This window comes from Purpureocillium takamizusanense, chromosome 2 (genome assembly GCF_022605165.1).
Source record: "Purpureocillium takamizusanense chromosome 2, complete sequence".
Taxonomy (NCBI): domain Eukaryota; kingdom Fungi; phylum Ascomycota; class Sordariomycetes; order Hypocreales; family Ophiocordycipitaceae; genus Purpureocillium; species Purpureocillium takamizusanense.
The window spans coordinates 4,741,633-4,768,682 of record NC_063069.1 but is presented as its reverse complement, the minus strand read 5'-3'; the positions used below and the strand labels follow the sequence as shown (position 1 = coordinate 4,768,682).

Below are 27,050 nucleotides of genomic sequence, written 5' to 3'. Positions count from 1 at the left end.
AAATGAACGGGCGGGCGGTTTCGTAGCGCATAACGTCAAAAAGTGGCTTTTGACTCTGGAGGACAGGACGGTGTGGGCTTGTTTGTCTGTTACCATTGCTAAGCTGTCTTTTTGTCTGCCAGGTGTCCGGTCGTCTACTGCTGTTCTGATAGGTAAGGTAATTGAAAGTTTGAAAGATTTAGCCGCTACTGCTGCTGCTCAATTCCCAATGTCAATGGCTCGTTGCCCTACTCCATGTCCCCGTGGCGGATCCATCATCAAGGCATCTCGGCCCCCCCCATCCCGGACAAGCCGTGTTCCTCATAAACACACTTCATCATCATCATCATCATCGGCAGGTCATGTATTCGTACATTGTACACAAGATATGTAGTGCCCGTAGCAGTAAGCTAATTAGCGTGTCTGGAACAAAAAAAGACTATAGTACCTACGCCTCTCACCATGGTTCTCCCCCTGGGGCCTCGCCGCATGTCTCTGTCCAACCCCCCCTGCCCCCTTGCCGGGCAGCCCGGGGGGCAGGGGCCGTAGTATAAGCCGGCCAACCCACCCTCACCTTCACCCTCGTTCACTCACTCAATCACAATATCTTCGCCCAGTCGCCGCAGCGGCAGGTGGTGGAGCATCACTTCGAGCTTGCCAAACCGCCTCACCACCTCCTTGGCCTCGGCCGGGAACGCCATCCGCGCGCGCCCGACCCGTTCCCACCGGCCCCCAGCCGCAGCCGCCGCTGCCGCTGCCGCTGTCGATGTCGACGTGTTGTTGTTGTTGTTGCTGGACCGCTGCACCACCAGCAGCATGATCGTCGCGTCCTCGACAAACCACAGCACCGTCATCTGCTCGCCCCGCGCGTGCCGCTCAATGTACTCGCGGATCGCGCTCGACGGCGGCCTCCCTGCTCCTGCTCCTGCTGCTGCTGCTGCTACTGCTGCTCCTCCTCCACTACTACTGACGGTTGTGGTGCTGCTGCTCGTCGTGGTGGTTCCCCGGCCGCGACTCATGCGCACGTCGACGCTCACGTCGTTGAACACCCAGCTGCCCGACTCGTGCGCCCGCGCCTTGACCCTGTCCAGCACCAGGGGGTCCGACACGCGCAGCGCGTACCGCCCCTGCCGGAAGACGGGCGGCATCGGCATCGTCGCTGTCGGCGTCGCAGTAAAATCGTAGGCGACGCTGCCGTCGGGCGCCAGCACCACCATGGCCGGCGAGTAGGTCCATCGTAGAGACGACGTCTCGTTGCGCGTCAGGTGCGTCGCGCTCACGTAGTGGTGGTTGAGCAGCTTCCACGTCTTGGGCGCCGCCGCTGCCTCTCTTCCTCCTGTAGTACATGTAGCAGAAGAAGAAGAAGCGCCGCCGCCTCGTCCCCGTCCTCCACCACCATCAACACCACCACCACTTCCTCCTCCTCCTCCTCCTCCACCACCTCTCCCTACCCCCCCTTCGGCATCGGCGGCTACTACGACAATGGACGAGTACAACTCCACGGGCCCCTCCCATCCCGCCCACGTCCAGCTCGGCAGGTGTGGCCTCCGTCTCGGCTGCTGCTGCGCGTCGCTACTACCGCAGCCCGCATGATGCCAGAAGCACGTCGACAGCGCAAACAGGTCCTTTGTGCGCGGCGGGCCCGACTTGGCCCACGTGTCGTCTCCCGCCGCGGGCGCCCAGAGCGGGATGCCCACCAGGTTCCCCAGCTTGCCCCTGCCCAGCGTCCTCTCCAGCCTCCGCGTGATGCCCAGGAACGCGCTCAGCGAGTCCTCGTCGTGCGTGAGCCGCCGCGCCGCGTAGCTCACAATGTGGCGGTCCGACTCGCGGAAGATGCTCAGCGTGCTCGCCGCCGCTTCCTCCCCTCCCCTGTCCTCGTCGTCGTCCGGCCGCCGCTTCTTCCACGCCTCCCACCCGCCGTCGACGTACGGCACGCCATTAAAGAGCCCTGGCCGCACAAAGTCGGCCATCCGCCGCTCGCGCCCGTCGTGGTACAGGCCCAGCGGCAGCACGAGCGTCTCCGGGCACACCATGCCGCCGCACTCCCAGTACATCTGCTGCCCCGTGAAGACGAGGCGCCGCCGCGCCAGCAGGCCCTCCTGGTACGTCCACCCGCGGCCGTACCACCTCGACTCCTCGATGCTGAGCCGCGGGTCCTGCATCGTCGACACGAGCGTCATGTTGGAGTCGGCGAAGTGGTACTTGGGCTGCGCCGCGGCGCGTGGCGTCGAGCCGATGCCCGGGAGGCCCTGCGTCGCGTCCTGGCCGTGGGCGGCGATGATGGTGAGGGCCGCGCCTTCGAAGATGTCGTCCATGCGAGCAATCTGCTGTGCCCTCTCCGTCGGTGTTGTGCCTTTGATGCAGAGCTGGTCGACCCAGAGGTAGCGGATGCCCAGCTCGCGCGTGACGACCATGGCGTCTTGCACGACCCTCGGCCACAAGTCTCCCGAGGACGGCTTGCCCAGAACATAGCTCAGTGCCGCATATACAGCTGTGATGGATCCGTCGACGACCCGGGGTGGTGACGCGGAGCAGTCGATGAGCCGGAACCCAGGCATCTCAGCCTCGATGAGCTGCCGGCTGCATCGCCCCTCGTGGTTCTCGTCGCAAAAGTGCATCCAGTCTCTCACCACGCCCAGGTCCGCCGTCGGCCCAATTTCGCGGCCCCATATTCCCTGCTGCAGCCACGAAGTGTCGTTGAGGGTCAGCGCAGGAGGCTCAGGGGTCCGTCGCCCGCCCGCCGGGGAGCGTCCCCGCCGCGAGGGTTGCCGCTCGACCATGACGTCGGGCATCGTCCTCAGCAACATGCCCGTCCGGCGGAACCACTCTCCCGTGATGCGCTCGTGGGTGCTCGGCACGACGCCCAGGAAGCCCGGCGCGAGACCCGCGGCCCTGCCCCTGGCCGGATGGGCCATGTCGAACATCCGGACGCAGTCAAGCATGTAGTTTGTGTCCCTCGAGGAAAACCCCGAGAGAGAGTACCCGCTGCTGCTGCTGCTGCTCTCTCCCCGGCCGGGGACATGCACGGCCCAAAACAGCTTGCAGAGCGGACACGTCTCCGTCCAGCGGTTCTCCTCCAGCCCGTCCAGGCGCTGAACAAGGTGCTCCCGGTTGTCGAAGCCGTCGTCGGCGGCCGGGTTCGCCGCCTTGGTAAACGACTCGTCGATCTCGGCAAAGGTCAAGTCCACGTCGGCGGCGAAGCTCGTGCACGTTGCGCACAGCGAGGCATCGGCGTTTCGGAGAACCGTCGTCGCCGGGGTGGAGGACGAGACGTCGGAGTGCGCCGAGGGGCTCCGGCTCTTGCGCCAGCTGATGCGGCGGATGAGCGACTCGCGGCGGCGCGGCGAGCCCGGCTCGTCACCGGCGTCGGGCGGGTCGACGGTGAGATGCTGCATCATGTTCTTGAGCGGGTTCTTGGATCGGCGCCGCTCGAGGGTGGTGGCCGGGAGATCGAGCCGCTGGCAGGGATCCGGGCTCTCGGCCATGACGGCGATGTTGCGATCAGATGCGACGCGACGCGACGCGATGCGATGCGATGCAATGCAAAGCGTTGGTTGGGTCCAGGGCAGGGAAGGGCAAGGCAGGGTCTCGTGGACCTGAGAGTTTCAATGCGCCGATGCTGCTGCGACTGGGCGCGACAGACAGAGATGTCGCGGACCTCGGCTCTATGACGACAGGGCCGCGGAGCGCATCAAGAGTAAAAGTGTTTCGCTCGGCTTCTGGACGCGTGTGTCTGTGTTTCTTGAGCCGTTGAGATGCTCCCACGTCACCAGTTCCAAGCCGTCGTAGGAGGAGCAGTAGGCGCAGGCGCAGGAGGAGCAGGAAGAAGCAACGACTGGCTGGGGACGCGACGCTCGCTTGAGACAGGAACGAACAGCCGAGAGAGGGTTTGCCCGCTGTCGAAAAAAAAAGTCTCTTCTTTTTCTTTACATGGATGAGATGAGACGAGATGAGATGCGACGACGACGACGACGGTTCAAGTTCAGGGGTTCACCTCCCGACGCAACGGGCAGGCTCGAGATGAGAGAGAGACGCTCTCCAGTCTTGTTTGCCCCCTGTTGCTGTGCTGTGAAACTCGAGTCGAATCATGTCGACACTACGTTATGCCCATCATCCACCGGCCGGTGCTGAAATGCCGAGAGTGGGGTTGCGCCTTGCCCGCAGCGCAGGTCGTCGTCTCGCCTCACCGTTTGATGGGGTCCAGGGATGGTGGCTGTGCTTGTCCGTCCGTCTGTCTGGCTGGTGGGAAGGGAGGAGGCAGGGACTCGACTGGAGCGCGGCCAAGTGGTCATGTCGCCTGCCTTGCTTTGCCTGTCTGCCTGTCTGCCTGTCTGCCTTCCTTCCTGCAGGCAAGCAAGCAAGCAGGGCTGCTTTTGCTGCCCGTGCTGCGCTGCACTGCATGATGTCGGCCATGCTATTTCAGACAGACCCATCTTGAAAAGCAGGTAGACGCGATGCGTTGTGAGGGTTGCGAGATCGTGAACGAGTCGCGCTGCAGATGTTTTGGTCTGAGATGAGTCGGTGGTATAATCTTATACGCAAGTGCTGACACCAATCACCGCAAGCAAGATAAGATGCGCGTGTGTCCATGTCCGAAATGAAAGAAGGCAAAAAAAACAAAAAAAAAGAGGTGCCTGATAACAGGGGTTCTGCGACAAAAAGGCGGGCGGCTACCGTTGACCAACACAGCTGTGCTGCAATACTACCGCGTACAGCATGTATGTACATACCGACAAACAACATCCCGGGGGATGGCAATCTCGTTGAAACATGCATGTACCTACTTGGTATAGTTACTACATACATGCTAACTTGGCACTTAATCGGGCGTCCAGTACAGGAACGAGCGTCGGAGAGAGTCTTTCTGCGGCCAGCCGCCCAGGTCATCAACCAACAAGGTCGACATCCGCTCCCAAGTTTATTAAAAAATGTTCCCGCTGCCGCCAGGCCCGTCCCTGTCGGTCGCAACCTTGTGTGATGAAATCCAACGGGCCTCCCCACAGATCCGCCCAGCCAGCAGCCGCCTGCGGGATAAATCCAGAACGTGCAAAGTAGGAGCGGGAGGCGGGACCCTGCCTGCTTGCCCAGACAGAGCAGAGCCTGAATGAGGAAAATATTGACTTTGTGCCGCCGTGCCGCATCTTGGTCTTGACCCCCACCCCCCCTGGATTTGACAGACGGGAGGAAGAGGAGAGCCCCCCCCCCCCTGCCCCCCTTGTTGGGCTTGTTGGATTGCTTTTGTGTGCCGTTGCCGCCGCGCTGCTGCAGGTACGTACTTGGTGCTGTTCCTCGATTGCGCCAGATCAGACTTGCTTGCCTCGCGCTCTCAGCCCAGCACGCACGTGTGGCGATGCCTGGACGCCGACGGGATGGATCCCTGGTGGAATGCAGGGAGAGAGAGCTTTCTTTCCTCTGAACCCCCCCGTTTGCGTCGACCGGGAACCTCCCATCCCTCCCCTCGCCCCCCTTGGAGGCTTTTGACGCAACCAACCATCCCAACCAACCAACCAACATGACCAAACCATCAACCAACCACTCTAACCAACCCAACCAACATGCCCAGAATCCGCCCAAACACCAAACGGTTTAGGCCCCGGTGCTCAGTGGCGACAGAGCGTATCCGCAAGTGGATTGGAACATGCTTCGGCGCGCCCACCACCACCCAGTCAATGTCATGGTCGGGCCAGACGGACGCATGGCATGGGGGGGGGGGGCATGGGGGCAATCGCTTCGCTTCGGCAGCCCGCCTGGCTGGCTCCAATGTGTTGCATTCTTTTCATTCGTCTTGTCTGTCCCGTCTCCAGCAGGGAAGAAGCCCGCCCTTCTAGAGCGCAATTTTTATGGAGAAGGACAAGCCGCATGAATCTGCGACGACTGAATTGGGGCCAACCTCCAAAAGGTCCTTATCGCCCCTCTCTCCCTTGTCTCTCGCCAAGTTTGTCGTCAGTTTGACTCGTCTCTTCTTTCTTTCTTTTCTTCTTATGCCCGTCTCGTCCGTGGTCTGTTCCTTGCTACCATCATCCCAACATTGTTGCTCTTCTTCAACAAGAGATCGTGACCACAATCGTCATTGCGCGCATCATCTGTCTGATCCGACGACGAACTGGACCGGCGGACCCGCCATGCCGGCTCTCCCCCGACAATGATCAAAGCTCAGCAGCTTCGGCAATGGATGCCCCTGCAGCGCATCGTCCCCGTCCGGCTGCGCTTCATCCTCGTTCCCGCGCTGGTGTGGTTCGTACTCGGTACCGTCTTCCTCGCCTCGCGCCACGGCAGCCGCCTCGCCGGCCTCGTGCCCCTGACGGGACAGCACCTCTTTGGTGTCGGCTCGTCGAGTACCCATCGTCTGCCGAACCCGACGACGTTGCGCAAGCTCCCCTCGCGCGTGGCGTGTCGGGGCCCGAGAGGTCGTCTCCTGTCGCACAGCCCGGACGATGACCTGCAGTACGCTGATCTGCGCGACACCGGTACGAGCCTAATTCTTGCCCCCCTCCTCCCTTCCAATGCGACCTTGACGTTGCCGTACATTGCCTGACAGCAGCGGCTTCCAACAACAGCGTACCCCGTCCCCTTTGTCGGCTCGCAGCGCGAACTCGGTCTCGACCAGACGTGGATGACGGCCGACGGACGATACGGCCCGTACGGCTTCGGCGAGGAAGAGAAGGGATATAACCGCTCCCGCGTCGAGTGGGACAAGATCGACTGGGGCAAGCTGCAGGACGAATGCCTCGCGCTCAACGCCAAGCGATTCCCGCAGGTCCCCCCCACGGCGCGCCTGCGCAACGACGTGCGCTTCACAATCACCAACTTTACGCAGCTCGCGAGCAAGACGCCGACGTGGGACGCCTTCAACAGCACCCGCAGGACGGCGCTCGTGGTGCGCAGCTACGCCGGCTTCAAGTACAAGCCCGAGGACCTGTGGAACCTCCGCTCGCTCATCGTCGAGGCGGCGCTGCGCACGGGCGGCGAGTACGCCGTCGTGCTGCTCGTCGACGTCCAAGACGAGGACAAGAACATCTTCGAGTCCAAGGCCAACTACGACAAGGCCCTTGCGGCCCTCGACATACCGCCCGAGCTGCGGTCCATTGCCGTGCTGTGGGACGACAGCCTGCTCAAGTCGTGGTACGCGGCCGTCGAGGAACACAGGTGAGTGAGACATGACGAGCCATGGCCGCCACGAAACAAGGCAGTTTGGGACGAGACGGTGACTGACTGACCGACGCGCGCGGATGAACAGGACAATGTGGGCGGTCAACCAGCCGCTGCAGCTCTTCGCGCTGCATTATCCCGAGTTCGACCACTACTGGCAACTTGAGCTCGACCAGCGCTTCACGGGCGACGCGGGCCAGTACCTCGACACGGTGTCGAGGTTTGCGCGCAACGAGCCGCGCAAGCAGGCGCTCGAGCGCGCCACGTACGCCTTCAGCGAGGAGATACACGGCACGTATCGCGACCTGACGGAGCAGGTCAACGCCGTCAACAAGGGCCAGTCGCGGGCCTGGGGTCCGGTGCGCATCCCGGACATCGAGCCCATCGGGCCGGTGCCGCCCATGGAGCGGCCCGAGGACGACGACTTCATCTGGGGCGTGGGCGAGGACGCCGACGTCATCGTCACGAGCTTCTGCGCCGACGTGCGGCAGGTCGAGTGGGTGTTTGGCAACTACATCAGGGGCTTCGAGAAGGGCGAGGAGACGCCGCGCTGGTGGTGCCCGCCGGCCGTGATGCGCGCGAGCCGCACGCTTCTGCTCTCGGTGCACCAGGCGCAGCACGACAAGGGCATGAGCCTGCCGAGCGAGGCGGTGCTACCGACGTGGGCGCTCTGGCACGGCCTCAAGCTCAGCTACCCGCCGCAGCCGGCCTACATGCGCCCTCACGAGCCCGAGTTCGAGGACTTCAAGGACGACTGGGTCCGCGACCCGGCGCGCTGGCTCAACACGACGACGACGCCGTGGTTCGGCAACGACCCTGCCCACTCCGAGGACGGGCTCTCGCACGGCAACCCCCAGAGCTTCGCCGACCGCGGGCTCACCTGGTGGTGGACCGCCGCCTGGCCGCGCAACATCATGGACGTGTGGTTCGCTGGCGAGACTCACGACAAGATGCCCAGCATGCTGCGCGTGCACGACGGCAAGGTGTATATCCCCAACATGGCCATGCACCCCGTCAAGTCATGACAAAAAAGTTGAAACGAGAAAAGAGAATGCGGGGGGACGGTGCGAACGGGTTGTTGTTGTTGTCGGTGTTAGCCCAGACAGACATGCAGGCAGGTAGGCGGCATGAGGGTGGGCGGTAATGATGAAACTGAACCCTTCTGAGAGGCGCCGCATACATACGACGCCTGTTTTTCTTCTACCACTTTGTATTCCAAGTCATGTTTCTTGGTTCATCATTTTCAGGCGCATATACTTTCCTGATGATTCTGGTTGCGGACGATGGATCGATTGGACATACCCTGGGGGCTGCATATAGACTGGAGGCGCTAGGATAATGGAGAGGTTCGCGTTTTTATGGCACATGCGGCGGCCGCGGCTGCTGCTGGTTTGTATACTTTGGCGTCTGCGATTGATGTGAACTTAGAGGGGAGATATCTGATGGGTGGAAGTCCCGGCCGGAGATGACACTTGAGGTCAGCGTAAACTCTACGAGTTAAATCGTTATGCTCTCAGCTCTTATATCTAGTCCACCCCCAGGCACCGCCACAGATCCTGGAGCTGAGACCAGGGTAGAAGCGAGCGCCCTGGCTGCGCCGCCCGCTAGCCTCGGCATTGATTGCATCAGAGTTCGTGACGAGTGCACACTGCCCGTCAGAGACTAATAAACAGAACACTCGCCTCCTCGTGGAGCAAGACGATCTGGGAAACGCCCGTTTCTGCAGGGATAACGTGTTTTGGGGCGCTTTCCAAGTCCCCCAGCCCCGGCCCCAGTAACATGGCTTAGCTCCAGTCTGGTCTGCTCGTCTCAATGGTATGTTCTTTCTCATGACTCTCTCCTCGGCGGCTTGAAGCGGGCATCAGGGGCCAGCCAGTTCATGTTTGGAAACAGCATCAAGACAGCATAGCGGGAGAAGAGCTGAAGAGCTGTTTGATGAGGCGTCATCCACAGACTGAGGCGCTGCTGTTATCCTCCGCATCCTTGTTTCCCTATGAAACGATCACCCTTATACCACCCATCATACAGTATACGTCACATCGCACTCTTATGAGCGCTGTAGTATTTGTAGTACGTACGTCGACAAGTCGGCCCGTCTGCACCAGCCCAGGTGTTCGGATCAGAACCCGCCATATCCGCCAGCAGAGAGAGACCAGCACAGACCAGCAGCTCGCGTAGACATTCTCCAGGCTGAGAGTTTCCCTTCGCAGTTCCCTTCGTATCAGGTTCATACATATTCCCACCGAATACCTACCCACCCAGCCGTGCTCTCGGACCCCCGACGCCGCCACCGCGACTGCCCATCGGAAAAGTCGTATCGCTCACCCGCCCCACGCTCAAATCGAAGCCGGGAGACAAGGGGAGTCGGGACATGGAGGGGCCACCGCACGGCCCGTTCCGCCGGCGGCGGCGACTTCCCCTCCCTGGTGGAGATCTTCGTGTCCGCCGTTGCTCTGTGCTGTGCTTGCCCCTCCTCTTCTCCCCGCCAGCGATGCCCCTCAACAAGCCCCCCCCCTTCTTTGAGCGTCGGTGGCGGCTGTGCAGCGCTCTAATAAGGGACTGGAGCTGAACAAAAAAAAACGCCCCGCGCCTCAAACTCTCGCCGAGATTCTCCGCGAGAGAGGCTCGAGCTTGGGAGCTACGTACTACGTAGAGCGCCGTTTCGGCGGGTTGAACTTGCGAGTACTGTATCAATACACCAGTCTCTGTCGACATGAACGAGCCTTGACGAGTCACCCGTATTCGTGCTACGTACGTACAGTATATTGCTAGCAATTAAATGGGCCCCTTGCTCAACTCAAAGAAGATCATCAAAGCGGCCCCAGTCCGGATCAACACCAGACCTCGAAATCGCATCAACATCATTCATCACGTGGGCCCGTTCGCCACTCGAATGCCGTCTGTCCATCCCACCAGGAGTAGGACAAGAGAGGAGAGGAGCGAAAGAGCCACAGACAAACAGGCTAGATGCACGTGGACGAAGGGCAAAAAAAATACCTCAACCAGTGGACTGATGCGCTGCGAGATCGACCTTGCATCCTTCTCCCGCCCGGGTTGTAGCACTGAATGTACGTGCGCCTGTAGCAGCAGCAGCAGCAGCAGCAGCAGCAGCAGCGGTAGTAGCAGTGGTAGTAGTATATGCAACGACATTGCACTCCGACGCGCGTGCGGTCTTTCCCCCTCCGTATATCCGCCCCCTTCGGCGCCCATCATCGCGCCACCTCTCTCCGCTTTCGATGCTGATGCGTTGGCAAAAACTTCTGCCGGGACCACCCAGAAGAATGTCTCCTGTCCTGTCCTGCAGGCAGCCTGCGAGCGAGCGACCCTCCGCCGCCTCCTCCTCCCCCCTTTCAAGGTTCCCTCCCCCCTCAACCACCAACCAGCGCCAGCTTCCCCTCCCCCTCCCCCTTGGCGTGCAGCGACGAGTGTGTGGTGTGCGTGTGTTTGTGTGCCATACGAGTATGTATGTATGTACATCTGATAAAAACCCCCCAACTCCAGTTGGGTGCACAGCACCACCCGTTCAGACCTATCGGCGGCCAAAGCACAACATCTACGGACTACGTCCCTGCTGACCTGGCCGCCGAAGAGCCACTCGCGCTTGTCCCCGTGCCGCCCCCCGTGCCATCCCCTTCCCACCACCAGACCACCTGCATCAAGTTGGTGTGGTCTGGTGTATGGAGGGGGGGCCTTCTTGGCCTCGCCGGTCCGGTCGTGTCATGCTTCCCCCGTCCTATAACAGCACAGGAGGATGCAAGGTGGATGGAAGGATGAGCGTACCGCCGCGCCTGGCACTCGTCGCTGTTAGATGGCTCGGTGTGTGCCCGCGTTGCACAAGAAGTCTATGTGCAACATCGTTTCCCCGCCCCCTTCGGTCCAGTCTCCCTCTCGTTCACGGACGGGCAAGCAAGAAGAGCAGATATCAATCCCAAAGAGAAATGACCTACAGTATCCCTTTTTTTTTTTTTTTTGCAAGATCACGGACGGCGAAAGGAAAAGAGCATCTCCAAAGTGTGGCACGAGAGGAATATATATTCCAAGTTGACTATATCGCTACTGTGTAGTATAGCGTCATCTACCCAGCAACCACATATATTTCTCCCATGGCCTTGTTTGTTGTTGTTCCGATCTGAAACGCACGCACACAATGATTTCCCTTTCCGAGCGCCTCGGGAGGCACCAGCAGGCGGTCCGCCCGGCGGGCAGGCTCAGTCAAGAGCTGCCGTCAGGACCTTGCTGGCTGCCGGTGTGTATCGGGTCGGCGTCGGGTCAGGTGGCGGCATCGCGATTTAGTGCTGTGTGCATTCCCCTGTCAGCAAGAAGGATTCCGGTGGCGACATGGGGGGGTTTCTGGTCCTTTTGCTCGGGGTAGGGGCGCAAGGTTGGTAGGTAGCTAGGCAGGCAGGTAGGTAGGTAGGTTACTCACTCCGCAGCTGGTGCAAGAGCAGCTGTTGCAGTTGCCGGAGCAAGAGCACTTGGAGCATTCGCTGCCGGGCTGTCAGCACGAATGTTCTCCTCTGATCATGGCACGACTTGGTTTGCTCGGCCCGTCGGCCGCGTGCAAGACGAGTCGACGGGCGGGGGCGTGACGCGTTGAAGCTTCAGGTGCCTGCTTACCAGGGAGACATCTTGATGTAAGAGAGTGGTTGGAAGAGGAAACTTCTGATATGCTTTATATGAGAGCTGGTACTGATTCTTGTTGTGGTTGTCGGGAGGAGAAAGAAATCCAGTCCTGATGCGGCACATGCAGCCCTTCTTATACTTGTGCCCGTCCGCAGCAAAAGCTCCCCTCCTCCAGTCTCTCCTCTCCATCCACTCCCCATTCCACCTGATTTACATGCTGCATATCGGGCCATTCACACCGGACGCTGTACAGACACATCTGATGATGCCCAGCTGCAGCTCGCGCGCCGCACCAACGCTGCAGCCTACTTTCGCTCCAGCCAACCACCGCCCCTTGATTCTTCGACTGTCGCCAGCCTCACAGGAAAGCCTCCCCCGCTCATCGGTGTTCCATCTTGCGCCCCCTCAAAGGTAGGGTGATGGATACGGTGTGATTGGGGAGCGAGGATCCCTCGTGGGGACCAGCGCGTCCCGCGCCTCGGCTTGCCGAGTTCGGACGCGCGGAGGAGCATCAGGCGCGTGCGATTCACGACCACTACAAAAGCAAGCATGACTAAACGCTCAACGTCGTGGAGATACGGTGTGGCGCCGACGTCACATAGCGATGGGTCATATCGTATCCGTCTTGGCTTCAAGGCGGACCAAGTTGACGTTGATGACATGTATCTTCTTGGCCAAGATACAGTGACGACCCGTGGTCCCGGTACCCTTGGGCCACACGACGGAGGTGTTTGGGTACTTGAGAGAGGGACGGCTGCCTTCAGGTCACGCATATGACTTCATATGTGGAACAGCTAAGGGTAGCCGCGCGGGATCGTTGTCACTAGCCAGTCAGGGTCAAAAGTCAAATCCCAGAAAGGATGTTGCACCCGACGAGGAGTGGCACTTGGACCAACGGGGCAACACCCAGTGTGGAATAAGACCATATGAGAGGTGCACGTTGCTTGAAGAAAAATAGGATGGAACCAACAATGCCAAGACTCAAGACGTGTTGAAATTCGGGAGACAAGGCATCTGCCTGGCGTGACGCATCTTGCTGGGGCTCCGGCCAGCCATGAGAAGACAGGCAGACATGGCGATGTTTGCCGCCGACACGACGCATGAAAGTGGGTTTGAGACGTGTCTGGGCGAGCAAAGGCCGGCTTTGGATGCCCAGTCAAGGCCAAGCACCGCTCGAGAATATTGTACGTTCGTCTGATAACCCCCGAGCTAACGGGCTGCAGAGAGGAGACCTCGCCAGCAAACGCCGTGGCAACATGAAGCACTTCACTTCGCGGCTTCCGCCATCACTGATGGCAGCCAGGCCTGGACCGAGCTGAGCGTCGTAACACCAAGCCACGAAGCAAGTGACCGGGCGTCGGGGCCAACGCAGGTGCATGCATGGTCCGGAAAAGGATTCGCAGACGAGGGGAAAGCTATCGCTTCGACAATGTATGACCTAAGGGAATGGACGAGGAGAGCCAGAACAAGACCGCAACTGAGGCATGAATACCCGAGGAAGGCAAATCTGCTGTTCGTTCTTTCGTCAAAGCCCCCTGACACGCCCCCCAGGCAGGGCAGCTCAGGTGAGGCTGGGAGGTTGCTCGGCCAAATGCCGCGGATAGGCGGCAAGGTGAACGACGCGTGGCCCTTGGCCGCATACGAAGTTTGGCGGACAGCACGGACAGCACGCCAGAAGGGATGATCTTGGTTCGGCCAACACCGGCTCATGGCCACGGGAAGAGAATCGGCTGAGAGGACGGGAAACCAATATTGCGTCTTTCCGCCGCCGGAACCGACAACCCGAGGGTCGGTATGACAGAGACGACGGAGGGAGGTGGTGCAGCTGTTGGCTCGCGCATGGACGGAGACTGGGCGAGAGGGGAAGGAGAGAGAAAGAAAGAAACAAAGAAAGAGGGGAACGACCAAGGAACACAGACCGAGGATGGACTTGCCTGTTTGTGACGTCCCGGGCGCCCGGCTGATCGCCAAGGCTGGACGGTGAGCATGCCTGACGGACCGTATCGGCGGCACGGCTTCAAGAGGGGCCAGCGTCATCCTGAGCAACCGACGGAAACGCAATCGTGGAAGGAACCTGCCCCGAACACAGAAGCTAAAGCAAAGCACCCAAAGCAACGCAAACCGTTCGTTTGAAATCGTTCGATCAACTCGTCGAGCTGCTCCCCTCTCCGTCACTCGAGCGACGTCCTGTATTCGAGTCGCGATGGCTGACTGAGCCAAACACTGATCCCACGGACGAAACCAGTGCGTGAAGGGCAGTGAAGCAGGGAGTAACGACGACAGGCGAGGGGAGCCCAGGATGGGCTGCCGGCATCGAGAATCGACATCGAGGTGGACCGGTCGGCCAATTCACTGGGCAGGACGGCCCAGGAAATCAAACAAAAGAAAAGAAGAGGAGAAAGATTTCGAGACTCGAGCGAGGAGGCGGGCACAACGCGAGCCTTATATCCTTTTGCATACGTCAGTACCACCACCACCATTACGGTCCACCAGAGGCAGCCGCAGCACCAGCACCACCATCACTTTCTCAGTCACGAGCCTGCGAGCCAGAAGAAATAACGAGCAGACCGAAAAACCTGGGTCCGGGCAAGAGGGGGTGTACGGATGCGTCGCCGCTGTGGGTGTCTCAACGGCACATCGCGAGGCTGGCAGGGCCCATCCGCCCGCCCGCCCGTCCGCCCGCTGAGTCGTGACTCGTGCGTGCGTGTGTGCGTGAGCCCATCAAGGTTGGTCGTGTTTTGCCCGCGCCCCGAGGAGGGAGGGAGGGGGACCGGGTGATGATGGATGTGGGTGGTGGTGGTGGAGGCGACGAGCAGCAACCGGGACATCAAGGTTCTCAAGCAACCATGCCCACCCACCCGCGACGGGCGAATCAAGGCGCGGGGGATGGAAGTTGCTCCTGAGCAGTGAGGACACGTTAACCCGCATATAGTCACCGGACGTTGATGACGGGACGCATCGCACATGGCTTCGAGGTGCCGGCGTTGATATCGCTCTTGGAACTGCGACGAGGCCGTCGGTGGGAATGGCGACGTATCAAGTGTCAAGTGCCAGAACAGAGCTGCCTATGCTAACGCCACACGTCAACTGGGCTGCACATCGACTAAGTCGAGAATGCTCAAATCACTCGCTTCGAGGGTGTAGTAGCAGGAACGGTCAGTGCAATCTGGCATCATACTTGATACACGATAGAGGAACGGGTTCTGCCCCAAGCTCTCTGTCCTTCTCGACTGATCCACCGTATCACGCCGAAGGTAAATGCCATCTCGTCAGTGACAATACCCAGAAGCAGTTCATGCACCAGGCAAGGAGCGGGGCCGGAGGATTGATGGACAGGAAAATTCATTTGCTCGAGGATACTAATAGTACGCATGCTAGCTAGACATTGTTACTGTAAGATCCAATATCCTAAAACCTGTCCCCGCATCCACTCCACCACCTAGCAACCTGTATGCTTCACGATAGTCTTCTCCTCCGCACTCCCCTGCCATTGCCCACTGAGGCTTGAACTGGCAGGTCAGCAACTAGACGTTGTCCGCACCCTTCCTTGCCCAGCGCCAGTCCTCGCCCAACCGCATGCTCCTCTTGACCGCCTTCCAACCCTCAATAAGGGCGACGTAAACCACAACGCAGCCAAACACCACGCCCCATTCCCAGGACAGGCCCTGGTGCTTGAACACAATTGTGTTCAAACCAGGAATGTATACCAAGGGGAACGTGAGAACAAACCCACCAGCAACGGCCCAGAACAGGACGCGGTTGTGGTAGACAGTTTTGAATATCGAAAAGGGCCCCGACCACCGCTCGTCCATAGCAAAGAGGCTTCGTCGAAAGTGCTTTACTTCCCATGCAGTGATCAGGAGAAGAAAACTCAGCGTCGCAAACGTGGTAGCGCGAGCGCGGTACACATCAGAGCAGACTCCAACTGCTGTGCCGTCATTGCAGCCATGTGGAAGGGGGTGGAATCCATAGCCCGAAGCCGCGTAGGCAACGAGCATGAAGGCTGCAAGGCACAATGACCCCATAAAAGTTCCGTACACGAGCTGGTCGCGCACCAACTCTAGGGTGAACACGCCAAACTTGAGTGGTCGAGGCTGTCGCTGGAGGATATCCAGCTGAGCTTCCTCGAGACCAAGACCAAGCGCAAGTGGGGACGACGTGACGAGGTTGGCCCATAGGATCTCCAGCGGAGATAAGGGAAACACAGGCACACCTTCGTCATCCTTGAATGCGAGACCAATAAGAAGTAATATGACCTGGGCCAAGTTGGACGTGAGCAGGTGTAACAGGAACTATTAGCTGTTAGTGACGCTCCCCAAATGTGAGGAGAGGCAGTCATACTTTCTGGATATTGTCGGCAAGCCGCCGACCCTCCTTGATGCCTGTCACGATTGAGGCGAAGTTGTCGTCTGTCAGCACCATGTCCGACGCCTCCTTGGCGACGTCACTGCCGCGGTCTCCCATGGCGATGCCGACATCTGCCTGCTTAAGCGCTGGCGAGTCATTGACTCCGTCGCCTGTCATGATACAAAATGCACCACGACGATGTAGTGCTTGGATAACCCTAACTTTTGTCAAGGGACTGCATCGCGCGATGACGATCGGGAGCGCGTCCATGGCATCAATTTCCTCGTCGGTCAACGCGCCAAAGTCGGACGCGGACATGACTGTATTTAGTGCGAGGGGAGCATGCTTCGACAAGATGCCCACTTCGTATGCTATGGCCGTGGCCGTCTTGATGTGATCTCCAGTCACCATATGAACGGTGACCCCCGCTTCTCGACATTGACGCACGGCTCCAGCAGTCTCGGGACGTGGCGGATCGTAAAGACCAGCCAGGCCGAGAAAGCGCAGGTTAGACTCGACTTTGGCTCTGTCCTCAAAGTCCGCGGGAGTTCCCTGCATCAGCTTGTCGGCTATGCAGAGCACGCGCAACCCGTGGGAGGCGAGTTCCTCGGCTTTGTCGTGTATCCTCTTCTTTAGTGCACTGCTCTCATCGAGCCTCGGAAGCATGACCTCGACAGCACCCTTGGTGTGTACCTTGCGCTCAATGTCAAGGGGGCTTCCGTATACGACACTCATGAGCTTGCAAGAAGAGTCGAAAGGGTGTTCCGCGATCAGGCTGTCAGTGGACGTCTTATATCGGCCATACCGCATGGCGAACACTTTGAGGGCAATCTCGGTGGGCTCGCCGATTGCCTTCCAAACCGCGGGCTCCATGGCCGTTGTGACACTGCTAGAGTCTGTCTCGGGCTCTTTTTTGCCATCCGTGACCGCTGCGTTGTTGCACAGCGTCAAAGTAGTGAGAAACGCGTCGAGAATGCTATCGGCGAGGGGTCCGGACCAGGAAACGGTGCCGCTGCCCGGGTCGTAGGGGTCGCTGGTGTCCTTGACGGAACCGGTCAGGTCGTCTCGCAGCCACACCTTGCGTGTAATCATTCGCCCTTGGGTGAGTGTTCCCGTCTTGTCCGAGCAGATGTTGGTGACACCGCCGACGGCCTCGAGGGAGGGCATCTGTCGCACTATGACATGCCCCTTAACCATGGCTCTGGTGGCAACGGCCATGGTAACCGTCAAGACGGCCAGCAGCGACTCGGGGATCACGGCAACACCAACGCATATTCCATACAAAAGAATATCGTCGGTAATGTGCCAAAGGCTGACACTGAAGACGACGACGGCCAACAGCACGGCGAGCCCGAAGAGAAGCAGGGCAAACTTGCTAAGCGTGACCTGCAGAGGAGTGCCCTCCAAACCAAGCAAGTTACGAAGAGTCTGGTAGACGCTATACAACGCTTTGAACGCGGGGTTGTTACCGTCCTTCTCTTTTTTCTTCTTGCGCAGCATCTCTGCGATTTGGCCGACCTCGGTCTCCATTCCAGTTGCGATGACGATGCCGGTGGCGCGACCGCGAGTAACAGAACTGCCGGAGAAGGCGAGATTGACGCGGTCACCCACAGGCATGTCGGGATCCGTGAAAACGGCATCGGGCTTCTTGCTGATGGCCACGGATTCGCCCGTTAAATGAGACTCGTCGGTAGAGATGTTGATGCCCTGTACGAGGCGCAGGTCGGCGGGGATAACATCGCCAGTCACCAGCGAGACGAGATCGCCTTTGACAAGTGTCTCGGCCTTGATGGTCTCGTCGCGACCTCCACGTACGACCTTGCAATTTGGCGTGGAGAGCGCGTAGAGCGACTGGATAGTCTGTTCTGCCTTGAAGTCTTGCCAAAGTCTGTTGGCAGGTTGTTAGTTGATGCTGCGCTGCTGCTGTCAGAACCCAGTGGCCGACTTACCCAACAACAATGTTCAAAACGATGACAAAGACGACGACGCCGGCCTCGATGTAGTCGCTAATTGCAAACGAAAGGCCGGCGACGGCGATGAGAACAACGGTCAGGGCATTGGCGACCTGCTGGACAAAGAGCTCCCAGAGGGAAGGCCCCTTGGCCCCTGCAATGGCGTTCGGGCCGTCCCAGGCAAGCCGGGCGGCGGCCTCGTCGGGACTCAGACCATGTTCGGCGTCAGTGCCGAGGCGGTCGGCGATGTCCTGCGCCGAGAAGGTGTGCGAGCAGGCCGGCCTTGCTATGGCTGGAGCTGCGAATGACTTTTCATCTACGGTGCTGTATACTATGTCGGGCGGCTTGGGCTCCGCTATAGGAGGCTGGTCGTCCTGGCCGGCGCCGCCAAGGGCCGACGAGTTCGCAGAGGAGCTGGCGTGTTGTGCACCATTCGTACTAGAATCGACAGTTTCTCCCATCGAACGTGTATGCGCGAGCCGCCGTGCGGGCTTGGTACGCGAGCGAGGACGCTGGGGGGGATGTTTTGCGGGAACCTGGAGTACGAGAGGGAACGAAGTGCAAGACGAGGTACCGAGCGTAGCTTGGTACTCCTGAACGCGTTGCAGAAACGGAAAGGTTTGGGTCTGGAGAGGCGAGTGAGGCCTGGTGGTGAGAGGAAGAGGGAAGGAAGAGAGAGGGTGGAGTAGAGGGAGGAGGCTGGGCCGGGCTGTATTTGAGGGCGAGCCAAGACTTGAAGGCAGGAGCGAACGACAAGAAACGACGATGCTCTGTGGCTAACCACGGGTAAAGCGGAAAGCGGAAGTAACGATAGAAGGAGCGACGTTCTTTCCCACCGGGCCTTTGACCGTGTACCCCACGGGCTCGGGCACTCACACGCACAGCAAGCGGCCGCATCTACAAGGCCATGCAGCCTCTGCCCCTACCGTATCCTGCCCCTTTTCCAAGATACCTATCTCATGTTTGCAGCCTGGATCGGGCAGCCTGCAGCCCGAGATTCAGGGCCTGGCCTCACCAGGGCAGTACTTGGCCGTGAGAGGTGCGAAGTACAGTAAACGTATAATTAGTGCGGCAGCCGGCCAGCCTTGCTGCGGGGGAGGCGCCAGAGGACACTTCCACTGGCCTTGCCTCTTCCAAGAGCGGGCACCCCACTGTAGGAGAAGTGCCAAGAACAGCATCGTGAGGGGATCGTCGAGATTGGGTTCTGGCAGGAGCTTGGTCTCCGTTGTGGCGGCTGGGGAGGAGGTAGCCCGGCTGGCTGGTAGGGGTGGGATCTGGACAATCGCCTTTGTCTCGTGTGTCCTTGGGCGCGGGCGGCGCCCACAATCAGCTTAGTCCATGACTAGGTGTAAAGGATAATGCGAGTCGAATACATCATCGCATCCTCCTTCTCCCGTCAGTCAAAGGCAGTCCGACTTGCCCGCTTTGGCGGCGGCGGCGGAGGGAACGGGCGGCTGGCTATCCGGCCGAGGGTGTTGGCGTACGTCGTCGTCGTCCCTGCTCGTGGCCAAGTGTGACGACCATCTCGCGCAGTTCAAACGAACGCCAGAGACCTTCTGGAACCCGACATTTGACACAAAGTGCGGGTGCCAGAGTTGACCTGTCGAGCTCCATCCCTCCCCCTCCTCACGAGGTGCATGCAGCCCCTCTGCAGCAACGGCGTTGGAGCACTCATCGCACTGACAGCCCAATCAGCCATCTCGCCTGACACAACGGCGCATGCGCCTGTGTGCGCGTGTCACGACACCTACCGTCCGGCCGGCGAGCGCCAGGACCAACCAACACCGGATTTGCGCCCATTCGCCCAGCTACTGCGCCTCTATCCCAGCGTGGCAAGTGCTTGCTCTTCCAGCAGGCCGAGGGACCAGCCAGCCAAGCCCATATAGCGGGGGAGGGTGAAGCAGCGAACTGGAAGTCGAAGCCGCCCCCACTCCGCCCTCCTGGGTACGTACTCTCCCTCACCTGCTGCCCTGCCCACTGTGGCATTGCCCTCGTTGTGGCGCCATTCGTCATCTTCACCTCACCTCGATGCTCGCTTGCTTGGCGTGCCGAGTGGCGCCCAACCCGGTAGAACGTCTTACGTACGGCGCCTGAAGCATCTCTTGCTGTTTGCTTGTTGTCGGCCATATTGCCGTTTTATTTCATCGAGGTTCACAACGGTGACGCCGGTGTCTTTGCTGGAGCGTCATGAGTATTCCGCCTTCTCCCTCCTGCCGATATCAAATCCATCCAAGCCCCTCGATCGGCCCCGCGGCGCCACTCCAGACCTAGTAAAATGCTACGCTGCAAACCCCACTGCTAACACATCCAATTAAGCATAAACTCTCGGCATGCCCTGGTCCGCGGCGGCTGCTGGCGGGGCCGCGAGACTCCAGGTCCCACTGCCTCGCTACCGTCCCACGATTTTGTCTCTCCCCCCATGCGCGCCTACGTGCCCATCGGCTCCAGCTTCGGTACGGACTGCCGCCCTCGGCCGCAGACTTGCTTCTCGGAGTCGCAGTGTTCAGCCTCCGGCGCCATTATCGCGGGGCCGCCGGCCCGTGAGCGGTCTCGGTCGTGCTGCCAGAGTTCAGGTTGTCCATGCAGGCCACGAGTAAAATCAAGGTGCTCGCGTGTCGACGATCGCAGCCCTTCATGCAAAAGCCAGACGTGGCTGTGAAAACAAGCGGGGGGGAGACCTGTGTACTCGTCATCGCCAAGAGCACCTGGAGAACCTGTCTCCGGTGCCCAGCCGAGCCGGTATCTTGACCGCTCCTCCTGCCTTTTCGAGGCTCTGAGGCGAACCAACATGCGAAAGTACTTCGTACACTGGAGGGGAGATATCCCTGAGAGGTCCAACCATATGATGTGCCGAGCCTCCTGCTACCTGGAAGCAAGCTTTCATACGAAGTATGTTACGGTGGTACTGGTGATTGCCTGACATTACAAAGCCAGTCCTCAACAGCGCCACCATCATCACAGTTGTTGCCAAAGAGGTAGCACTATCCGGCCATTTTACAGTCCTGAAGGCATCCCTAAGCTAGCGGCACTATGATGGCCTATCTGGGGCCTCTGACATGTCATACCTCATGGCCACCGGGTCTCGCGATTGTCCTTCCGACGATCTGCTGAATAGAACCTCCCTCCTGAAGGGTGCGGTCGGCTCGCAAAGCGGTCAAAGTCAATAACCCTGTCCCTACAACCTGATTATCATTGCCATTACAATATGGAATATTTTTCGAATCCATAATAGGGGCATCATTGCCAATGCACATCCGTTAGATCCACAAGCACCTACATTCGCAGACACGACGAGGCGCATCTACCCCAAAAGGTTCATGTACGGCTCCGGCCACCGACCCCATACGAGGGGCCTATCGCCCAATCTGCCTCCAATCGGCGCCAAAACCTTGACCTTGCGCCGCTCCTCATCCACATCGGACACATACACGAAGCCCATGACGCTCGCTGCGCGAACCGTTTCCGCCGGGTCCTTGTTGGCGGCATGCATCACCGCCAGTGTCCAGTGCTGCATCAGAGAAGACGGCTCTTCCCGCACGAGCATGTCCGGGCCCTGCGCCTCTGCGGAATCTACGGCGTCCCGGCTTCGTTAGCCCACTTTCTGCGTCCTCGAACGTAAAATGGGGAAAACAGTTTCCCAAAAGAGGGGGAATGGGCAGACATACCGTCAGCCACCTTGTAAATAATCAGGCTGTCGAAATCGACCTGCTGGATCTGCGGGCTCAGAGTACGCTTCGCGTCGCCAAAGAAATACTCCTTGATTATTTGTTCTCGGATGTGCTCGGCGAAGGATTCGTCACGCTCGACCACGCCGTCCGAGCGGTCCAATGCTACCACCTGAATGGGCTCGCCCAAGCTCGTTCTCTCGCTCGAAAAACGCCTGCCCAGTTCAGCATGAAGAGGAGTCGATCCAAGCACTACGACAATGTTGACTGGCACCGCTATTAGCTCTACGACTCGGGTGATGAAACGGACAGTGGCACAGCCCGGGGCCAACGTACTGGAAAGCTCGTCGACGACGTGGGCCAGCAAGTCCATGCCGACGGCATTATCCTCGCTCAACCCCGTCCCATCCACCAAGACTCCTGCGCTGCGCACGTCGGGATCCTCGCTCAGCCGCCCGCTGACTGCGCCGGCCAGCCTGCCCACGAGCGCCTTGTAAAAGTCGGGCTCCTCCTCTACGTCCGCGCGCCCGTAAAAGTAGACGAGCGGTAATTTGACGGGCACAACGCTGGGCCCGCTCGTCGGCGTGCCGCCCCAGCCGTCCCTTGCCTCCGGGTCCATGACCGTCGCGAAGACAGCCGCGCTCAGGGTCCCCGGCAGACTAAGCATCCCGTCGCGCGGGTCCGTGTTGACCGTCAGGGGCTGCTCGCCCTGCCTCGTCGCGTAGCTCGTCAGCGTGCGCGTGAGGGCCGTCTTGCCGGTACCACGATGCCCTGTGATGAGCACGCGGGGGCCCTCCCTCCCCTCGCGCGCAGCGGCGGCGCGTAGCTCGCTGAGTCGCGCGTGTAGGTTCACATGTGCGTTCGCCGGGTTCGCCGCCGGTGTCGCGTACTCGGCGACAGAGTCGCTTCCATTGTCCGAGCCCCCCTCGATCTCGAGCTCGCAGCCGTGCCACGTGAGGATCTTGGACGCGGTCCCTCCGGGGAGGTTGTAGACGTTTCGCGGGGCGAGCTCGATGCCGTCCTTCTCAGCGGTACCGGAGAGGATCTTGAGCGACAGGCTGCGGCCGACAGGCACCTGGAATTTCCATTCCCAGGCGGGCTTGAGGGTGACGACGCGTGTGGACGAGGTGACGGTCTGATGGGCGGACGAATTTGTCAACTGCATGTTTTGGGACGCGTCCTCGAGGGCTCGAAGCAACTTACCTGCGTCGGTATTTGCCCTAGCCCTGGGATTGACATGACTAGGACTACATGGACGACGGTGCAGTCGAGGTTGGGAGCTGTTGCAGGAGTCGAGGATGGAGGTCTTGGAAGCTTGCCTGGAGGTTTGCGGCGGAGGGGCACCGTGGTGGGGCTGCTGGGTCTAGGTAGCCTTGCGGACTTTGGCTTGTAGTGCAGTCTTGGCTACTACGTCTTTTGACTTCATGCGGGTTCTTCTACACAATTCAGATGGCTGGCAGCATACCACGGGCGGGTGAGTCCAGAGCAGCTCCAATTTCCAAGCACACACTCAATTCAGGATTGGCTGTGCTAAAGGGTTCGCCATGCAAATGACTTGATAAGATGCCTTCGTTCGCCGCTGAGGCGCAATGCTCTACCTGACCGGCCGCATATCCTTCCAACTTCGCCTTAAACGCCACGAGATAACATAGTTCAGAGGGCCGATGGTCGCCTCTCCATGCATGCATGCCGTGAAACAACACACCAAAATCGACTCTTATGATATATCCCGCCGGGTATACCCATCCCCAGACTCTCGTTCATCATTATCATCAAGCGCTATTCGTTTGGCCGCACGCACATGGCTATAGTGCAAAAGGGGCGTCCTTTGTCGCTTTTTTGTTTTGCTCGTATCATGACGGTCATTGCGCCATCTCCTGGAAGATGCGCTCCAGGCTCCTCACACCGGTGAGAATGTTTTCGTCGGGGCCCAGCCCCGGTGTCCACTGTGCGTGTGCAAAGTCGATGAGCTTCAACGTATAAATCTTGGGCAGTGACGCTTCCAGATCATCGAATTCGTCGCTGTCTGAGTCATCAAGGCCAATGCCGCTGTCGATACGGCTCGTCATGCGGTCCAAGAATGCCTTCTCGACCGTCGAATCCACCAGCGAATTGTTCTCCTCAATGGCCTTGCGAAGGGCCTCCCCGTCGCCCTCGAAAACAAATAGTAGCGACGCTGAGAACATGCGACTCTCATGCCGAGACATGACATCGATCACTCTCCTCAAATCGCGCGCAAAGGCTTCGCAAACAGCCCGACCTAGCTCCTCATCGACACCAGCAGCCTTGTTGAAAACGAACTTGCGGAACTCATCGACTACATTTTCGTTGTTGACGGACAGGCGACCGTAATCCTTGTCGTAAATCTTGTAATCCTCTTCATCCAGGTCTGATGAATCCTCCGACCCGCGGTAGACCCTCATGCCAGCGATGCGGAAGCCAAGATTGCCGTGTGTTGTCTCGGAGGAGATCTTGTCGAAGCGACGCTTCTTTTCGAGCGGCGCGTCGTCGGCCCACAGTCTGACGCCGAGCTTGGCGTCAAGAATGTTTGCCTGCTTGAAACCAAACGTTGCATTCTCGAGAACGACGGCTTTGTCCGTCTTGATCTTCTTGCCCTTTGTCGGGATCCACGAAATGTTGTCCTCGGACTGTGACTCGGACTGTGACTCGGACGGCTCAGAGGTGTCGAGCGGCGCGTTCTTTATTTGCTGAGCGACCGAGGCGACGATCTGGTCTTTGGTTGTCTTGATATCGCCGGCATCGGAGATGACCCCAGCGACGGCCTCGTCAATGCCTTCAGTGGTCGGGTCGCTGAGCATCAAAGACCCCATGAAGAGGGGCATCAAATCGGCAAATTCAGGATGCCGCCGATTGGCGGATTGGTAAAAATCGATTTCCGACTGCGTGCATGGCTTGATGAAAAGTTCGCCGTCGGCGTCGCAAAGGGTGCCAGCACTGCATCGTCACGAATCAGCCCAAGCCTGGTGGTAGTACGAGGGGGCGCAGCAGGCGGCGGCGCCGGTGCGTGGTTACTCACTGTCCAGCGACGGCATGGTTGTAGTCGCGCAGTTGGTCGCGCGTAGGTAGCTCTTTGGGAACCATTGTAGAGGATTGTGGAAAGATGCGCGCGACGGTGGCCAAAGGGGAGAAGAGGCGTAGGGGCCGAGGCGACTCCCCTACTTATGGGGGAACGGAGATGTCGAGGAGAGGGGCAACGTCGTCACCGCCGACGTGCCGGCGGGAGACTGATGATGGTGATGCGGATGGTCTCGTGTGACAGTGAGCGTTGTGAATGAGCGCTTGGGGCAGGTCGCTTGCAGCGATGCGGTGGCGGTGATGGTGATGGTGGTGGTAGTGGTGGTGGTGGCTGCTCGGTCTCATCGAAGGGCCACGGGGACAGCTTTATGGATGCGCAAAGAAGCGATCGACGGGCGCTGTAGGACAGGGGCACACAAACGAGGCAGGATGATTGTCGCGCGAGGGTCGCCTGGGTGGTCTGGCGTTGGGGGCACGGGGACGGAAGGGCGGGATGGATTAAAATGGAATGAACAGCAGTGGTTGTGAAGAAGCGCAAAGGAGAGACGGATGGATGGATGGACAATCCTGACGCGCCCTCAGCCACTCTCGCTCCGCGACTTCCAGCCAACGTGCCCCGGCCCGGTCATACTTGGCAGGGCGCTAGGCTCCGTTGGGCCTGGGGCGCCAAGGGGCCCGTCCGGCTCTCCGGGTGGCTCCCTGCAGCAGGCGTGCAGCAACAAACAGCAGCCGGGCAGCATTGGTCCCATTGCCACCTCAGCACAGTGACGTGACGCTGTTTGCGGCGGCGCTGGCACATGGTCGGGGGTACCAAAAGGCATGCGCTGGCTGGCTGATTTACAGCCGGTGGGAGGGAGGGAGGGTTGGAGGGGGGGTAGCTGAGGTAGGCAACGCCGACAAGATTGGATGGAAAGATTTTTTTTCCTCGCCTGCAGCAGCAACCTGGAAACCACGGCGCCACAGCTGCGCGCTGGAGAGCCTCCTGATGTGCCTCCTCGTTGGGTGCCCGCTCCAGGGCTCACTCACCTCCCGCCAGCCAGGTCTACGGGCACCCAGGTGAGCACCTACTGCCTAGGCAGCACCCCGCCAGAGTGGGCCGCGGCCGGGCGATTGACTCCCCAGGGCCCCTCAATGCCCAGCACACCCTGAACCAAATGGAAAGGCAGCTGGAGGCTCGCAGGCGCCGCCCCAGGTCTCCAGCTTGCCTTGTCTTCGGTCAGATATCTGCTTCGCATCTTGGACATCACATCGCCGCGAGGCGCACGCTGGACGGGGCCGCGGCGTCGGCAGTCACAGCACAGAACAAGGCAATGCACATTCGCGCAAGCGCTCTGCCGCTGCACAGCAGACACCTCTCGCACGAACAAGGCCATCTCTGTGGCGAGCCACGAATCAAGCGCCGACATATCGCAGCCCAGCCCCAGTTGTCGCCCTCAGGCATCGCTGCCGCTGTCGCTCCCTCACGCCTGTGCCGCCGAGGCAAAAGACGCAGACGTAATCACCTATTCGCTAACGTACAGGAGAGAACGAGTCGTCCTGGTTGGCTGGTGCTCGTCTCCTGTCCTGTGTCAGTGTGCAGCCGGGCTCATATCAGCCAGGTGCTGAGCCACCCGGCCGCGACCCCAGCCCAGCTGCTGCCGCCGCCGCCGCCGCCGCCGCCACCTCCCCAACACGGCTGGCCAGCTCACGTCACCTGCTCGGTAGGTGCGTCTGGTCTGTGTCGGGTGCCTCCACTGCCGCTGCCTGTGCCTGGGCCTGTGCCCCCAATGCCCTGACGGGGTAGGTAGTGCAGCACCAGCACCCGACGCTGCAGCCTCGCGTCAGTAGCTTAAACTCCCGTCCGCTGAGGTGAGGTGAGCTCCACTGTGCTGCACCCGATAAAGCGAGTTCCGAGGGAGGCGGAGCTGGTGGGCATCCTGCTCATCTGCGGCCAAGGCGGCTTCTCGCCGCCAGGGTTCGCGCCTCGCTCAACCTGGAACCGCTGCACCTTGTTTCAATGTCGCACGTACTTCGTACATGCACGATTATACTTCGTACACACGTACGGACCTGATCTGTACAAAGCACGGTAGGCGACCGCCTTGTGTCCAGTGCAGGCTGCTTGGTCATGACGTGCTGGGATTAGAACCTCTACCATTCACTCCGGCCCAACAGACGGCCTCGGCATTCCTTCATCAATGTGAGGCGCGCTGGATTATGACGACGTATGATTGACCGTGAGCCTCCCTCGCCGTCCCACGTGGACGACTGCACGCACCTATCTGTGCCACATCCCCAGGCGAGAGGTCGCTGTGCGCCT

General features: G+C 59.8%; 6 protein-coding genes across 7 annotated transcripts; 1 reads left to right on the top strand and 5 right to left on the bottom strand.

Moving 5' to 3' along the window:
- Positions 1–425: 425 nt before the first annotated feature.
- Positions 426–4,388, bottom strand: JDV02_003229 (uncharacterized protein). The gene has a single exon (XM_047984338.1). It carries the CDS (start codon positions 3,462–3,464, stop codon positions 570–572), a length of 2,895 nt encoding a protein of 964 aa, XP_047840312.1. The 5' UTR covers positions 3,465–4,388; the 3' UTR covers positions 426–569.
- A 1,448-nt stretch (positions 4,389–5,836) lies between these two features.
- JDV02_003228 (uncharacterized protein) lies at positions 5,837–8,154 on the top strand. 2 transcript variants are annotated; one of them, XM_047984336.1, is made up of 3 exons: positions 5,837–6,446; positions 6,537–7,125; positions 7,217–8,154. In XM_047984336.1, the coding sequence occupies exons 1-3, from the start codon at positions 6,122–6,124 to the stop codon at positions 8,151–8,153; spliced, it is 1,851 nt and encodes a 616-aa protein (XP_047840310.1). In that variant the 5' UTR covers positions 5,837–6,121; the 3' UTR covers position 8,154. The 2 variants fall into 2 exon arrangements, with proteins under 2 accessions (XP_047840310.1, XP_047840311.1); XM_047984337.1 differs by having other exon boundaries at positions 5,837–7,125.
- Positions 8,155–13,922: 5,768 nt separating this feature from the next.
- Positions 13,923–14,494, bottom strand: JDV02_003227 (uncharacterized protein; the record flags this gene model as incomplete). Its single annotated transcript, XM_047984335.1, has 1 exon — positions 13,923–14,494. Exon 1 carries the CDS (start codon positions 14,229–14,231, stop codon positions 13,923–13,925), a length of 309 nt encoding a protein of 102 aa, XP_047840309.1. The 5' UTR covers positions 14,232–14,494.
- Positions 14,495–15,081: 587 nt separating this feature from the next.
- On the bottom strand, positions 15,082–19,670 carry JDV02_003226 (uncharacterized protein). Its single transcript, XM_047984334.1, has 4 exons — positions 19,424–19,670; positions 18,048–19,352; positions 16,093–17,986; positions 15,082–16,043 (listed from the first exon to the last, which is right to left on the bottom strand). The coding sequence occupies exons 2-4, from the start codon at positions 18,509–18,511 to the stop codon at positions 15,276–15,278; spliced, it is 3,126 nt and encodes a 1,041-aa protein (XP_047840308.1). The 5' UTR covers positions 18,512–19,352; positions 19,424–19,670; the 3' UTR covers positions 15,082–15,275.
- A 1,370-nt stretch (positions 19,671–21,040) lies between these two features.
- On the bottom strand, positions 21,041–23,017 carry CLP1 (Polynucleotide 5'-hydroxyl-kinase). Its single transcript, XM_047984333.1, has 4 exons — positions 22,919–23,017; positions 22,052–22,850; positions 21,716–21,982; positions 21,041–21,620 (listed from the first exon to the last, which is right to left on the bottom strand). The coding sequence occupies exons 1-4, from the start codon at positions 22,952–22,954 to the stop codon at positions 21,352–21,354; spliced, it is 1,371 nt and encodes a 456-aa protein (XP_047840307.1). The 5' UTR covers positions 22,955–23,017; the 3' UTR covers positions 21,041–21,351.
- A 124-nt stretch (positions 23,018–23,141) lies between these two features.
- JDV02_003224 (uncharacterized protein) lies at positions 23,142–25,261 on the bottom strand. The gene is made up of 2 exons (XM_047984332.1): positions 24,753–25,261; positions 23,142–24,670 (listed from the first exon to the last, which is right to left on the bottom strand). The coding sequence occupies exons 1-2, from the start codon at positions 24,815–24,817 to the stop codon at positions 23,578–23,580; spliced, it is 1,158 nt and encodes a 385-aa protein (XP_047840306.1). The 5' UTR covers positions 24,818–25,261; the 3' UTR covers positions 23,142–23,577.
- Positions 25,262–27,050: the final 1,789 nt, after the last annotated feature.

Bases quoted from the DNA above. Each gene is read 5' to 3' on its own strand.
- JDV02_003224 (XM_047984332.1), bottom strand. From the start codon at position 24,817: ATGGTTCCCAAAGAGCTACCTACGCGCGACCAACTGCGCGACTACAAC. The intron at 24,671-24,752 runs GTGAGTAACCAC...GTGACGATGCAG, and splicing joins AACCATGCCGTCGCTGGACA to TGCTGGCACCCTTTGCGACG.
- JDV02_003229 (XM_047984338.1), bottom strand. From the start codon at position 3,464: ATGGCCGAGAGCCCGGATCCCTGCCAGCGGCTCGATCTCCCGGCCACC.
- JDV02_003228 (XM_047984336.1), top strand. From the start codon at position 6,122: ATGATCAAAGCTCAGCAGCTTCGGCAATGGATGCCCCTGCAGCGCATC. The intron at 6,447-6,536 runs GTACGAGCCTAA...TTCCAACAACAG, and splicing joins CGCTGATCTGCGCGACACCG to CGTACCCCGTCCCCTTTGTC. The intron at 7,126-7,216 runs GTGAGTGAGACA...GCGGATGAACAG, and splicing joins GCGGCCGTCGAGGAACACAG to GACAATGTGGGCGGTCAACC.
- JDV02_003226 (XM_047984334.1), bottom strand. From the start codon at position 18,511: ATGGGAGAAACTGTCGATTCTAGTACGAATGGTGCACAACACGCCAGC. The intron at 17,987-18,047 runs GTAAGTCGGCCA...ACCTGCCAACAG, and splicing joins GTTTTGAACATTGTTGTTGG to ACTTTGGCAAGACTTCAAGG. The intron at 16,044-16,092 runs GTATGACTGCCT...AACAGCTAATAG, and splicing joins TTGCCGACAATATCCAGAAA to TTCCTGTTACACCTGCTCAC.
- CLP1 (XM_047984333.1), bottom strand. From the start codon at position 22,954: ATGTCAATCCCAGGGCTAGGGCAAATACCGACGCAG. The intron at 22,851-22,918 runs GTAAGTTGCTTC...TCCGCCCATCAG, and splicing joins TAGGGCAAATACCGACGCAG to ACCGTCACCTCGTCCACACG. The intron at 21,621-21,715 runs GTATGTCTGCCC...GGGACGCCGTAG, and splicing joins TATTTACAAGGTGGCTGACG to ATTCCGCAGAGGCGCAGGGC.